We start from the raw sequence: 16478 nt of genomic DNA, 5'->3' as shown, positions 1-16478 counted from the left end.
ATCAACAGAGGAAGGATAGTGGCCTACCGAGAGTGTGGATTATCTTTCAGGGAAATCAGTAGTCGTGTTGGATGAAACCAAACAACTGTAATGCAGATATGTGGCCGGTGGATGAAGGAGGGTACGACGGAACGACGTGTTCGATCGCATCCACCTCAGTACACCACCTCACGTGATGACAGCAGGGTTGCCACTCAAACAGGAGAATGAAATTCCCTGACTTTTCCAGGTTTTCCAGGTGTGTTTTAAGAAAATTCCAGTCTATTCGTGTAATGTACTTTGGCTACACTAAGAGGTAAATTAATTATGGTATTACTTGTATTGTGTAGCAAATTCACTTAATTATTCAATAAATCCCAGAGGACATTTATTCTTAATTATTCTTGGTATACTTTGTTTGATAATTTTGTTTACTTTTCCACTTAAGAAACTTAATAAAATTTAAGATATATAAATTGGATAACAAATGTATGTTTTATTTAATTATTTCTCATGATCATCACCAGTTCAACACGAGGCTAATCCGGTCCTTATAAATCACAATGCAATGCTAAATAGTTAGGTTAGATTTTAGGTAAATTTAATTTGTGTGAGGTATGTTCTTAAAAAGCACCTTAACACTTGAAAACACAAATATAATTATAATAGTTGTTGTTTTCTCCATTAAAGATTGAGATTAGAATCTTCCCAATCTGGAATAAAATAAGGCTTTTTTTGCAGACATTCTGCAGCTAAACGAAAGAAAGAAATCTATTTTAATAAATTGAGGTATTTTATATTTATTTTGCAGCATACATAAGGAAAAAATATGTGCATTAAATTTCGTGATGGTATGTCATCATACTGCTAGAATTAATTTCAAGATTATGCCAGAGAAAATTTCCTGAAATTTGGAAATATTATTTACTAATAAAAAATAAATTTAGAGGGAAGAAGCATCATTAAATTATACGAATAACATAAAAATAAAGATAATTACTTAAAAATTGAATTAGAATAATCAACGATATTTTAGCAAATATAGTTATATTACATGGTTAGCCTAGATGACAGATTACTATTTTTTTATTTTACTGCAAAATGGCAAGGTATTTATTAAAAAGAAAAAAAAAAAGTTTAAAAAGATTTTGCGGTAAAATTCTAGTATACGGTAAGGCTTTGGCACGATTTTGAAAATTGTCGCCAAGACCAAAATGACCCGTTTACTGCGCATCATCATGTCGCCAAATCCCATTGTACCATACATGGAGATTATTCTAACCAAAGAACGTCTATGCAAAGAATCTCTAATTCTATGGTCTATGTAAAGAAGAAAAGGTTCCATACAAGTAAAATGCTATTACGCCGCTAGAATGCGGAGGGAAAATATGCCAAGGGATTTGGCGACGGAACCTGGCGGCCAGAATTTCCCTCTCCGCGATGTGTACCGGAAATTGAGAAACGTGTTAAGAAGAAACGTTCTTTGACAAAAAGAAAGCTGCGAAAAATCCAAGAAGAAAGGTTATATCAAAGGACGTTTCTTCTTAGATTTTTCGCAATAATTTTAAAAACGGATTTTCGTAGTTTTTCACCCCCCCTGAAAATTACTAACCCATGAATTAATTTACTTGCGCCAAAAAATATTTTCTTTTCCTTCAGAGTTTAACCACTTGCGCTAAGACTAAACTTAACGGTTGCGGTGCCGTGCGCTACAATATAGCAAGCGGTAAAGTGTCTCATTTACGCCGCTCCGCATCTGCGAGTGCAATCCAGAGCTGTAACTCGAGAAATAAACAATCTCGTTGTTAGGCGACGTGTGCACCATGTTATTTTCATTTTTGCGATAAATGCTTATCGACGTGGTGTTCACGTCGCTCGCAGTTTGAGACAAAAACATCTCGACGTGCGTGGCACGTCTTTTTAGCGCAAGTGGTTAAAGAAATTTTAAAGGATATTCATTTAATGAACTCTTGATAACGTGACTTTCGAACTTTGACACCGGTTTCGAGCTTTGGCGACAGATATATCACGCATGCACAGCTGTTTCCTGCTATGATGGAACCGAGCCACGTCTGTTGCAGAGAGGTTTTCCTTCTTTATAATACATATTTTTTTAAATTCTAACCTTCATGGTACCCTATACTAGGATTAAACCCATTTTGTTTTATACGAGAACAGGTACTTTCTTTAGTTCATGCACTGCACATGCGATTCTCGAGGTTACTGGAAACCAAAAGTTGCGGGAAACTTGCTTTGCCTTTCTAAAAAGACAATCAAATTGGAGCTGCGAAAATTGGCTCTATGCCAGCTGCCCGAATGACACTCACGTGATACACAATTCGCCAAAAAAGTTATCTTTTCCGACGTCGGCGCAAAAATCGCTTTTTTTGGCGGGATCATTGTATGAACTTCCCTGACTTTTCCAGATTTTGCCAAAAATACTTAAATTCCCTGACTTTTCCCTGAATTTTTTGGTCAATTTTCGAATTCCCTGACTTTTCCCGGTTCTCCAGGTAGCGTGGCAACCCTGTGACAGGAACATTGTGCGCATGGTAGTGACGGATTGCTCAGTCACATCACGAACCACAGCACAACACATTCAGTCTGTAACGCATCATCCAGTGCCTGCGCGTACCATTCGACACCGTTTACAGCAGAGTGGTCTGTCTGCAAGACGTCCATTGCTTCGTCTACCCTTGACGCAGAACCACAGATGTCTCCACCGCCAATGGTGCAATGAAAGAAGGATGTGGACAGTAGAATGGAATGAAATTATCTTTACTGAGGAGTAATGCTTCTGTCTGCAACACTACGACGGTCGGATTCAAGTCTGGAGATACCGTGGAGAGAAGATGCTGAACACCGCCACTGCGTTATGCACCGCCATACTGGTCCTGCACGGGGTATTATGGTATGGGCAGTATTGGGATATCACTCTCGCACTCCTCTAATATGCATTGCTGGTACTTTAAACAGCCAGCGCTACATCTCCGAGGTGTTGGAGCCAGTTGTCCTTTCTTACCTTCTGGGCTTGCCCACAGCCATATTTCAACAGGATAATGAGCGACCACACAAGGCACGCATTGTCTAAGAGTTCTTCGTCAATCGTTAGATTGATTTGCTTCCCTAGCCGGCTCACTCAGCGGATCTTTCGCCGATAGAAAACGTGTGGTCCATGGCTGGACAAATGACCCAGATTACATCCAAGCTGCCACACCAGATCAACTTTGGCAACGTGTGGAAGCTGCTTGGTCTGATGCACCCCAAGAATACATCCAAAGTCTTTTTGAATCAATGACGAGGCATGTGGCAGCAGTGATCTCCAACAATGGCGGCTACTCTGGCTACTGAGTCTGGACGGAACCACACTTCACGGAAGTCTGTAAATTTAATCATTTGATACTTGGTCAACATGTTATCTACTAAATAAATTTTGTTGTGATATCTCTTGTCTGTCTTGGTGTTTCAATTTGGGTGGCCAGCAATGTATAAGAAATTAAAATAACAGTAAAGTAATAGTAAAAAAAAGTATTACTAATATATGTATGACAAAAATTGCAATACAATTTAATTACACATACAGAATAGATTATTATCATTTTGATTACGTATTTTATATTGAAAAATTATTTTTTGTCATGTTAATTATAGGATAACTTATTTAAAATAAAATATTTTGATACACGTGCGATAGCTGAATGCAGCAGCAATTGGTCATACTGTAATGAATGAATGAATTTTATTTCCTTTCCTTAAAGAAATAATTTTCATAGAAAGAGAAAATAAAAGAAAGGAAGAAACATTAAGAAATAAATATTTTCTTTCCAATTTTTTACTTAATGAAGTATTTTTCTAATATTAACTGTAAAAATGTTAGCATGGGGGAAAAAAATAATAAATAAAAAAAACTTAGTTTGCAATTAAATTACAATGCAAATTAATCATATTATAAATTTAAATATTGTTTATTTCTAAAAAGATTTTAAGTAAGCTTAATTAATGTACTGCTATCTATTTATTGCTGCTTTCATGGTATCCTACATCTCTCTTTATTTCTTAGCCTAAATTCCTATGTTAACTTTTCTCTAAAAAAAAAAGGATTTTCCTCCATATAACACAGCAGCATAATCTGCTGCATTTTGGTCATAATAATGCTTTGTGCCATTTTTTTCAAACTACAAATGCAGCGTGTGAGTTAGTGAAATAATGGGAGAATATTTCTAGAACTTCAGCCAGCATACGCTATAAATTTCATCACTCGTCTGCACTGTGATTGGTCTAATGCTCCTTGAAGTTTTGTCCCCTGTCGAAGTCAAATGAACCCACCCGCCCATCAACTAAGGACCACAGAAGGGCTTTCTCCGCTAAGTTGAAGACGGCTGTCCATACAGCTTTTTTTTTTTTCTTTTTTCTTTTTTTTTTTTTTATATAGTTAATATTGTTTGCTCAAATAGTAGATTGGACCAGTTGTCGTAAAATAGGCATCCAGGATCGCATCACTGCTGCGTTGGTGAACATTGACAAAAACATGTTCAAACGAGTAAGGGTCGAGTTTAAATATCGCTAAGATGTTTGCCGTATAAAATGAGGAGAGCACACAGAACACTTGTAATGATGTGTAGAAAACTTGAAAAAAGTGCTTTTCATACAATGTATTTTTGTTTAATGCAGTACAAAGTCCGTAATTCAGAGGTCCATTATCCGAACCTCAAAGCCACAAACTTTTTTTTTTTTTTTTTTTTTTGGTATGCTTTATGCATGCACGTTTAATGTATAACGGACTGGTATAAGCTACGCTAAAATTATCTTTACTGATTCTAAGACGTTTCAGTTAATGTTGCAGACTGTGCTGTTCCTTAATCTTCTAATTGGATCTGGAGTATTATTTTTTGCAGACTGTTAGAGCAATTTTATAAAAATTAAACTTGAACTTTCGATTATGTCAAAGAGTTTCCAATTCTGGAGCTGCCAAAGATTCTACAAAGCGAAAGCATGTTTCGATGTCCATCAAACAAAAAGTGGAATTGCTACAAAAAATGGATAAAGGCATATCAGTCTCAAAATTATGTGAGGAGTATGACATTGGAAAGTCAACTGTATAAGGAAAAAGAAAAAGGAACTTTTTGAATTTTTTGTGGAAGCAACTTAAATAACTTTCATTGAAAGAAATATTTAATAAAGTAAACAAATAAATATTAAGCTTTTTTTGTAAATTTTGATACCCTTTAGATCATAATTGTTCTCTATTTCATAAATTACAGTTTGATATTTTTAATTGTATAATTTCTGCATGCAATCTTACCAGATTTAAACTGATGATCTACAATCCGGAAAAAATCCTAATCCGGAATCACCGAAGTCCCGACGAGTCCAGATTACAGACTTTGTACTGTATTACTTTTTTTTATGTATTACTTTGTCAACTACATTCATCCAAAACCCAATGAATCATTTGTAATTACTTGTAAAGCATATAAACAAGCATTAGTATAATAAAGGAAAAGAAAGTAAAGCCCAATATAGTCTATCCCTAAAGAGCAAAAATAGGCAATCAAGTCAGCTTCTCTTCATTTGAATACAGTTTATACATTTGAATTTGAACACATTTGAATAGAGGCAATATTTGAAAAATTAGCCTTTTTTTATTTCACTCAAATTTGAAAATTTTATGTTTTAATCAGATAGTCGTAGACAACTTAATCAGATAGACATAGACGATTTAAACAATTTAATCAGATAGACGTAGACACATCATTACGAAAGAAAGAGGGAAAGATTTTCAGTGTATCAAACCAGAACCATAATAATATGTATATATTTGACATTTAAAAAGAATATAAAACATAAAAAATACTCACCCCAACGAGTGCATCATCAATGATATGATCTCTTCTAACTCGTAGCCGTAAGTAAGGATTTGGAGGGGCTCCATGAACAAGACTCTGCAATACAGATATTCTGCGCTCACTGTACATACGTATCCTATTGTCATAATACAGACCTAAAGCTTTAACTGCAGGAGTTAGAATAAATGAATAGTTCATAAATGAAAATTTTCCACCTTCTGTTTTATAATATGCAAAATCTCTATCCATTTCAAGTTGATCACTCAATGGTTCATTATAAAATTCTTCAAATGGAAGTACAGGTGACCTACAGTCAATGGGTTTAATGTTAAGTTCAATGCCAAGAGGATCTTCTTTTGTCTTTTGACTATCTTTAGATTCAGGACCAGCTCTGGCTCCCAAAAGATCATGCAAGTTTTCATCTGTTTCACCTATGTCTTCATCCTCATTAGTGAGTTCTGGATCTTCCACAACCCCTCCAAGAAGGCTAGCATAAAAAAGAATTTTCATAAGTTTAGTTGCAGCAATAACTGATTCTTCATCATTGATGAAATATTCTCTAGAAAACTGCCCTACAATGACTCTTAGTGTTATAAATTGATGTAAAGTGTCTAACATTTCCTTTAAACGCTCTGCACCAAAAGTACTCCACGTTCGAGCCAAAACAGCTTGACTACGTACTGGAAGGAGAGCAGCTGCTTTGCAGAAGGCTGGTAAAGCAGCTTCCATATATTCTGGGCACTCCATCATTGGGATTTCCATAACAATAACAAAAATATTTAAGAGACTTGGATCTACAGACTGTTTATTACCATATTTAAAGTCAAATTCAAGATTTTCCGATAAGATGATGAGAGCATTGATTAGTGCTCTCTGGAAAGGATAATCTGGTATTTTAAAAAGAGCAGAAAATGCTCGTCGTACAGATGCAATGTCCACCGTTACAACTGGAGGCTTTTTATCAGCATCCTGTTCATCAGCCCCCCCTTCTTTGGATGAATCTTTGTCTTTGTCTTCATCCACTTCCATAGCTCTTATATCTTCTTTGGAAAGATTGTCTTTGGTAATATCTTTCTTAAAACTTCGTTTAAGAGATTCTTCAGAAGAAAATACTTGCCCAAGTGTCCGTATCAATAAAGAAAAATTTTGTTCTTCTTTACATTTTTCTATAATTTCTAATAAATTTTTTTCATCAAGATACAACAGACCTAGAAATAGTAAAAATTAAAAAGCTTAGCAAAACATTTTACAACTGCCAGTTTGTAAATTAAGCAAAAATCACAATTTAAATGATTCAATTTTAAATTTTTTAATACCCATTTGTGTGAAACTTTTGAGTGCACTTTAAATACAAAATATAGTAATAAGTTTCATGAACATCAAGATACTTACACACAATCTTGAAATCAAAGCAAAGAGAGGTAAAGGAAACCATACTAGTAAGATCACGAGTTCTTTACATGATCACAATACAAATATCACAGCAAATGTAATTAAAGCAAACTTGATTTATGTTACTTTTGATAGTACCGTATTTGATGTCATATTAAACGCACTGGCATATAAGACACACCCTTATTTAGAAGGCCACACACAAGGAAAAAAGTTTCAATAGTCTGCGCGCTCACAATAACTTAAAATGTGGTTTCTTTTAGTTCTCACGTTTCGTAAAAGCCAAATAAACAATCGTTGAATGCAATTACCAAACATATTTTTATTAAGGAAAATTAACAAACAGCAATTACACCCGTTGGAAATTTTCCTTTTGGATGAGTTTTTCTTTTGAATATGAAAAACGGTGGTAGTTTTGTGCCATCAGCACGTTAGAATTACCGTATATTGGGTTTTTCAAGACCTGTATTTTTTATGGTTATTGATTTAGACCCTTTAATACTCACAGTCTTGTTGGATGGTACATCAAATGTGAGTGGAATATCATCCGTATTTTCTATTTGACCCAGCTCAAAAGAAGTTTTCTTGTGTGCATTTGTACCAAACCTATGAAATGCTAGTATTGTTTCTTCATAATCTGCTGGCATTTTCTGTGCAATACCTGTTTTTGTGCACATTGATAAGCCTTACCTTTTCATGAACCTATAGCACCAGCCCTCAGACCCTGAAAAGTTTTGATTCCCATATTTTTCTGCAAATCCTTTGGCCTCATTGATTATCATTTTGGTTGAAGTACTTATATCAGATTTCCTCTTATCTATCACCCACATTTTTACGGCATTTTCAAGTTCAGGCCAAGATGGAGCTGGGCATCGAAGGTTATGTTTTTGTTTTTTAGCAGTCTTCAGTTGATCTTCCTGCAGTCGCCAAGTACGTATCCTTTTTTCGGTAGGTGGTGGACCGAAATGCCTTGCTGCTACTCTGTTTCCATGCACTTTGGCATAGTTTAACACGCCTAGTTCATAATGAATTGTATAGCTTAATTTCTTGTTTCCTGTAGTCATATTAAACAGGGTATTTTTTTAAACAAATAGTTTTAAGCACTGATACCGACACGTTTATACAGAGTAGCACTAATACCGACACGTATGTCGGCTGAGTCAAAGAAAGTCTCTGTAAAGAAGGAAAGGCTCCATAGACGTAATGTGACCGTCGAACCTGTTCGAACTTCGACATCAGCTTCGAGCTTTGGCGCTTTTTAGTGACAGATATTTCATGCATGCGCAGAATAATTATGGCAGATGTAGAAAAAGTTATGTGTGTCTAGACCTTTATCCGGGCTAAAAATAACATTCAGAATTGAAAGTTAACCTGCGTCCTTCACGTATAAGACGCAGGTAACTTTTTTGAGACCAAATTTAGGAAAAAAAGTGTGTCTTATATGCCATCAAATACGGTAAATACTGAAATAAAAATTAGCAGATTGTGGTATGTTACAATTTCTGCCTTCTAAACTCAAAATGAGTTTCTCAAAACATATTACATAATTCTATAATCTACATAAATACAGCAAGTACTAATGTTTTACCAGTGGCCATGATGTTAAAAGGAAACTTCACAGTGCAAATATTTTTATCAACTGACCCCAAATTTACATTTCTGAATAATGAAAAAGACCGCTACCCAAAATTTATGAAACAAACAATTTTTCACTTATAGTATTGTGAAATTAAAAGGTTAGGAGATGAAATAAAGTTTATAGAAGATATAATTCATAAAAGCAATAAAAAATATACAAAATACAAAAACACCACTATTTCTTTAAAAAAAAGTTGGTATTTAAATCTACATGCAGAGATGGAAATAAACTGATTTTTTAAAGCCCTCTGCAGTTGCTCTTAAATTTCTTTGTGAAATATTGTTAAAGACTCTAAGAAATCTTCGACATTCTCTAAGACGGCAAGAAGCTGGCTAGATGAAATAAACCTGTCGAAGATACGGCAAGTGGTTTTCAGTCATAGTGCCATCCACATACTGAAATAATTTTCTTAGTCAGCATGCTGTCAAGACTATCAATTCCAGCTTTGATTCGTAACTACTCCTGTAGGCTTCTTTCTGGTTTTTTTTGGGGGGGATGGAAAATGATAAAACATCGCTGCACACATTTCTTGCCAATAACTGTATTACCACATTAAGAAAATAGTGCAACATCGCTCAACTAGTATAATTGGTTCCCAAATCTCACTTGTAGTGTGGAACACTCATTACGCAAAACAAATTTTTTCATAGGAATCAATGTAAAATAGGATAATGCATTCCACTCTGAAAAATAGTCAAAAAAAAATTTATAATACAACTTTTTTTACAAGAAAATTGCCTAAAGACATTTGTTTTTGGCCTATGGTTCAAAATTTTGCGAATATATTATTCTCGTTAAATAAATTGGTAGGTCATATAGCTATTGCCTCATCAGGGTGATGCGTCTCAACTTACAATACAAATACATGCTGTTCTGTATTCAGCTCCTGGCTAGATTCTTCCATTAGCTCATGTATCTATCGATCTATCTCTAGCTTCATAATCATGGCCAGAGACACAATTTCATCAATTAACAAGCTCTACACCAAAACTTTTTTTCATGTAGAAGGTTTCCTTGGTGGTTGCCCCCCATACTTTGTCGATCAGGGCTGCTGTTAAAGGAGACAGGAACTGCACCTTGATGAATTTAAATTCTTGAAGGATATCATCTTCTAGTCCTGGAGTATGTGCAGAAAAACTGTCTATAACAAGCAAAATTTTATGTATATATATTGCCCAGATGGACCAAACACTTCATTGATTGAATCTGCAAAAACTTGTCACCAAGCCTTGTTGTTGAACCTCCATATGGCACTTAGCCTGCTGTTCGGTACTCTATAATATTCTTTAAGGCTTGGGATTGTCTGAAAGGTAAAAAAGCAGGGTGTATCATTTTCGTTACAACAAGAAAGGGCACCACCTATCAGAGAGACTGGTAGAGGTAACCAAACAGGTCCAGGGCAGATCAGTTTGAGCCGTGGTGTCATGGATGTTGTACGTACTGGCATTTACCTCCGTCCAAACCTTATGTAACGTAATTGTATCTTTTTTTTAACAGTAATGTTATGCTTAAATATAATTTTTTGGTTGCAATAACAGTCTCCATTTAATAATTTTGTAGAGTTTCAAAATTTCCACCAAAAGGGATTTAATTTTCAAATCATCACTTGCATTTTGTACAAAACAACAGCATGAGAAAGTTTTTTATTGGCCTGTGGTCCAGAAATACCTTTTCTCCTGATGCAATATAAGTTAGCTTTGGCACTTTTCTCCAGAACAGACACATCTCATCACCATCAAAAACCTGCTGTGGTAGATGACCTCAGAGCTCCCAAGTTTCTTGAATATGCCAATGAACTGCTCAGTTGGCTTTATGTCTAGCTTGCAGCTTCTCAATGCCTCACAATGCTTGTTCTCTTAAACTTTTCAAACTACCTCAGCTTGCCTTGAATGCTTCTTCTTCATCCATCAATCCTGGCATCTCCTTAACCCGGAAGCACGGACACTCATACGAGTTACACAAGAGTGCGCACTTTTTAATTTCTCAGAATGTTTTTATGAAATAAAATTTCTTATAGGATAAGAAAATCGTATTATATATTAGCATAGGAAAAAAAAAAAGTACACCTTTACTTAGCATTGGTTCTTTATTTTCTTTATTAGCACTATAGACATAATGAAAATATTCAACAATTCAACAACAGATTTTAACAGCACATTGAACGAAGTGTCTTGAGTTCCAAATGCAAATACTTTTCACATTTGACACAGCATGTTGTGCAAAATATTAAGCACTCATTAAGGGAGTTCTCACATTTTGTTTTGCTCATTATGTGATGGAATGTACTTGTTCAGTGAGGTTTGACCGTATCAGCTTTCAGCACAAGGAGAACACAATGCTTGCGAAGTGTTTGTTAGAAGTATCAATTCCGTATTCCACCCACTTCTTCATATAATGAACAGCAAATTAAATGGCAAGAGGTTAGGATAGGAAGCAAAACTTTTAATAAGTTCTAGTGGTGGTTATAGCATGTGTGGTTTTTGCTACCAACTGAAGTATCTGAAATTTTAATCAGCACAACAGAAGAACTACTAAGCTTGCCAACAAGGGCAAAACTACAATTAAAATTTAAAATTATGCAATTATATTCTTAAAAAAACTATTCTTATTTATTTCAATCTTCTCCCTAAACTGCTTCATATCCAATTAACCACGTTTTATATTTTTCTAGATGCATAAACTTTGTAACAAGCAATCAAGTCAGGTAAGTCACTGCATGGTCTAAAGCAGCATTTTCTTACTTTTTTCATTCATTAACCCTTTTTATTCAGATTTTTTTTTTTTTTCAGAAGCCCACATATAAAATATAAAATAATTTTCCATAAATAATTTCTTTTATAAACAAGAAAAATGTAAAAAGAAGCAGTTTCAGAATTTGTTTCAAGTAAATAAACATAAATGAAAAAATGTATTTTAACGGGACAGATATGCTTGTTTTTGCTGTGTAAAAAATTAAATCTTGATGCAATATTTAACACTGCTAAACGAGATTTCAACCTTTTTCAGCTTTCAAAATCCTTTCGCATACGTGTGTGATGCCGACTTACGGTTTAAAAAATGTTGGTCAACACTATGGTAATTTCCTCCTTTTCTTTAAAACTTCTGTTTTAAAAACTAAATATTTCTTAACTTTTGCAAAGTACATGACTTATAATAGTCAAAGTACATTCTTCTTCAAATACTTGTCAGAGATTTAAATGTGCTGCTAATTATACTGATATAATAGACAAAAATTATAGAACTGATCAGAATTTATTTGATTACAGTGAATCTAGGAAATGATACTAGCACAATTAAAAGGAGGATACAAATTATGGTAGGATATAATTACACAGTATAAATTACACCAATAGTTCTATATTTCACAACTTAATGATAAAACATTAGCAGAAATAAAGAAGTAATGAAAAATGTTTAAGCATTATAGAACTATTCACAGATAATATGACAGCTTCAAGTTGCCTCTTCCTGTAATAAGAGAACTCGAAAGTTTAAAAATATTACTATCTCATATTTTCAGGTACAAAAAGCGAAAAATCTGAATGGCATGCTTAATTGCCTATGAAAATGAGACAATACAAATAATATTAAATGCTTCTTTATTTAGCTTTCACTTCACTAGTTACAATATATTTAAAGAGCTATAAATTCTAAATTTTCTCAACATCAATCTAAGATAAAATAAATGTTTATATAATATTTTGCAGTCATATAAATGTTTAATCTTAGATTCTGTAATTTAAAGTATCCAACCACAATTTCATAAATTTAATCACTGCTCTCTCCCCAGAATTCCTACATACAAAGGAAATTCAGAAACTAACCTCTGTTTTGGCATGTCTCTAGGAGCAGTGGGCAGGGCACAACCATTGCTGCATCAAGCAATCTCATTAAGCTTCCTGCTACACCAGTGAAAATGTAGTACTGCCGCACGTGTGCTGGTTATAATGTCACAAAATGTACACTGCTACTGAAAATCTTAATGCGAGGTAAGAGGAGTAATATGATTCCTTTGTACTAAAAACTGACAGCAGCATTTATCATGAACTGTGTGTCATATATGTAATGTGTAGTGCTTCAGTGGGTGAAATTCTGCAAAGAAGGAAAAACAAATATTCATGATGAATCATGAGAGTGGGAGGATGTTTGTAGTGAGTGATGATCTTATTGAACAAAATTGATGACAAAATCTGTCACATCCGTCAATTCACAATTTTGGAATTTTCACAATTTCTGAACATTTCTCAAACTGTTTGTACAAGATACTGGTAAATTAGGCTACTAGAAGTTCTGTGCTTGATAGGTACTGAAAATTCTCATAGATATTCACATAACCAATCTAACAGCTGCTGCCCTAGACTTTCTTTCCCAGTACCACAAGGAAAAGAAAGTTTATGACAAGTACACATGTTAACTATGCTGAAAAATAGAGGACAGCTGTACCTTTTAGTTGTAAATAATAAATTTTCTGAAGCTACACATGTTTTTTATTTACAGCAAAACACAGGTTAGTTTCTGAATTGTTCTCATAACAGTTATAAGAGTCTAATTTTTCTTCAAAGGATTTAATAATTCAATATTTTTGGCTACTGAGAGATCACAACTTATTTCTTGCCAGTATTTAGCTAGTGCACACAGGAAACAGATTAATTCTCTGTGAACAGTATGTAAACACTCTTTTCAAGCCTGCACTGTCGTAAAATAAACTTCTGTTTTCTTATTAAAGAGGGTTATTTATTGTAATTTTACATGTAACTGACTTAAGTCACTGATGTATATATTTTTCCAAAAATATTCCAAAAAGCATTTTGAAATATTTCTACATATATAAATAAATGGAACACAACTGTTACGCTTTAAAATCGATTTTATCATGATGAAATTTAAAATATATTCAAGCTGTTGCATACTCGCCTGATAATTCAGCTGATTCAAAGGAAATTTCAATAATTTAAAAGTGACAGATAATTAAAAATATCTATCCCACAGATTTTAGAAAGATGCTAGAGCAAATATATATTAAAAGATAAAAAATATTTGCATCTTTAACTGAAATTTTCTCAGATATTTTAACTCCATGAGAATTATTATATTTATTTCCCTCTCTTTAAACTACTTTTCTATGTTCATATACTTCAATAAATAATCAATGTTCAAACTAGTTTTTACATCATATTCTAAAATTCTAAAGTATATGGTTATTTGTCAACATCTTCAGCAATAGTACATAGAAGAAAAAATTTCCTTTTGCTTTATGTAATTAATTTCTTCTTCAATAACTGCTCTTTATGAATTTTCAGATTTAATTTTGTTTTTCTAAAAAACTGCATATAATTTGGAACATGCAGAAGTTACTAATCTTATTTCTTTAGCAATTTTAATGTTGAGAATAAATACAAAAAGTGTTATTAAATGCTATAATACACATTCAGATACATAAGATTAATCCTTTAAATTTTCAATTTATTAACAGAGAAATTATTTAGATGCCTGTCCATATGACAAGAACAGAATTATTTTTGCACCTTTTCGTAATTTGAATATGATGCAAATCACAAAAATAAAGAAAATAAAGGAAACAGAAGAGTATAAAAAAATAAAGATATTTAGGGGGGAATTTCCTTATTATTACTACAACTTCCCATAATTTAAATGGCACCTAAAGACTGCTTGCTAAGGAACTATTCCAAAGCAGCAACCCTAATCAAAGCTCTGTGCACACCATCACCAAACAGGCAGTAGTCGTAGACAGGGTCATTTAAACCCTTATCAGATTAATCATGAAACTCAATACGAAACTTTTCTAAGAAACAATTTCCTTCTAGACATACAAAGGAAGACTACTCAGAAGTATACTCTACAGCAGCAGAATTTTTCTAATTGGTTCCTCTCCTATACAAAATTGAGCAGCCAGCAAAGTCCCCCAACTTCAAGAATCCTGAAACATTGCGGCTATATACATGAACTACTGCCAAAAATTTGGAAACAATCTCTCATTCAAGATAAAAAAAGGAAAAATGTGTTTCTTGGAAAAATTTCTTACTACATCACACACTGATAGATCAAATAATGCCATTATAATACACACGAAAATCTCTAAACAGGGTTGCCTCTTTGGCACCGTCTATTTAACACAAGGGCTCTTGGCACTGCCTGAATAATGCAAGGGCATAATAAAAAAGTACAGAACAAAATATGAGATCCAGAATCATCAGGATTTCAGAAATTTCATAGATCATCATTTTAAATCTAGTAACGCTGACATGTAGGTATATAACAACACTCGGGCTTCACTTATTATTTATGTCAAACAGAAGAATGCTAGTCTCCCCTCACAACCACTCAAGGTCTAAAAGTATTTGACATTGACCACAGTTCTACTTCTCTAGCCAGCAGGTGTTTGAATGTGATATGCAGGAATGTCATATAGTCTGCAGAAATTGCACTTACGGCACACTTTCTTCCTTTGTTCACAAAGCAGGTGTTTAAATCAATATTCTCCATTTCTAGATTTTTTTAATACAGTCAAGTCGTTAATCCAGACTCGTCAGGACTTCAGTGATTCCGGATTATCGATTTTTCCGAATTATAGATCATCAGTTTAAATCTCGTAAGATGGCATGCAGAAATTCTAAAATTAAAAATATGAAACCGTAATTTATGAATTAAAGAACAATTATGATCTAAAGGGTATCAAAATTTACAAAAAAAAAAAAAGCTTAATATTTATTTGTTTACTTTATTAAACATTTCTTTCAATGTAAGTTGTTTAAGTTGCTTCGTTTTATGTGATAATACTTTCTCTTTAATTCTATAAACAGACATAATTTCTTGTTAAGTTACAAAGTTCCGCTGTTCAAGTCCCGTAATTGCTGTGCCGAGAATACCGACTAACTTGTCAATTGAAATTTTTTCATTTTCACTAACCTCTCTGTCACCTTCTTCATGTCCTTATCCATTTTTTGCAGCAATTCCACTTTTTGTTTGATGGACGTCGAAACATACTTTCGTTTTGTAGATCCTTTGGGAACTCCAGCATCTGAAATTCTATTTGACATAATCGAAAGTTCAAATTTACTTTTATAAAATTGCTCTTACAGTCTGCAAAAAATAATAAGCCGGATCCAATTCGAAGATTAAGGAACAACGCAATCATTAACATTAACTGAAATAGATAATTAGACAATTTTAGCTTATACCGTCTGTTATACATAAAACGTGCACGCAAAAACGTATTCTGCGCTTGCACACACGCATATGCGCAGTCGTAAAGGTCTTATGCACACGCGTCAACACCTATACGCATGTGTCAACGTGGCGCATGCGCAGAAAGTTTTTAGCTTTGAGGTCCGGATTATAGATCATTCCAGATTATGGGTGTCCGAATTAACGACTTTGACTGTATTATTTAATTTATTTTTGGGGGTTGGTGGTCCAGATAGTTGATGCCCCGATTTCAGACATACTATGCTGTAGAAAATTCAGATACATTTGTTCTTACTGCTTTCTCCCACCACCACACAAACTTACTATATTCATACTGTACAACATGTCTATTTCGAGTTAATCTCATTAATTCAATTTTCATTTTGTTACCAATTTCTTTGCATTTTGATCCATTA

The 16478-nt window shown here is 33.8% G+C and overlaps 1 protein-coding gene across 1 annotated transcript in view; it reads right to left on the bottom strand.

Annotated features, from left to right (window-relative positions):
- Nucleotides 1–16478, bottom strand: part of Ube3a (ubiquitin protein ligase E3A) — a 91975-nt gene that overhangs the window by 38696 nt on the left and 36801 nt on the right. Inside the window, exon 3 of the mRNA XM_085822466.1 lies at nt 5838–7033. Within this exon, the coding sequence (XP_085678592.1) occupies nt 5838–7033 (1196 nt within the window). The remainder of the gene's footprint in view (nt 1–5837; nt 7034–16478) is intronic.

The sequence above is a fragment of the Stegodyphus dumicola genome, chromosome 8 (assembly GCF_044657685.1).
Source record: "Stegodyphus dumicola isolate Sdum_Otavi_A_Nest chromosome 8, ASM4465768v1".
NCBI lineage: Eukaryota > Metazoa > Arthropoda > Arachnida > Araneae > Eresidae > Stegodyphus > Stegodyphus dumicola.
Note: the sequence above shows the minus strand (reverse complement) of the source record. Positions and strands in the feature narration are given on the sequence as shown.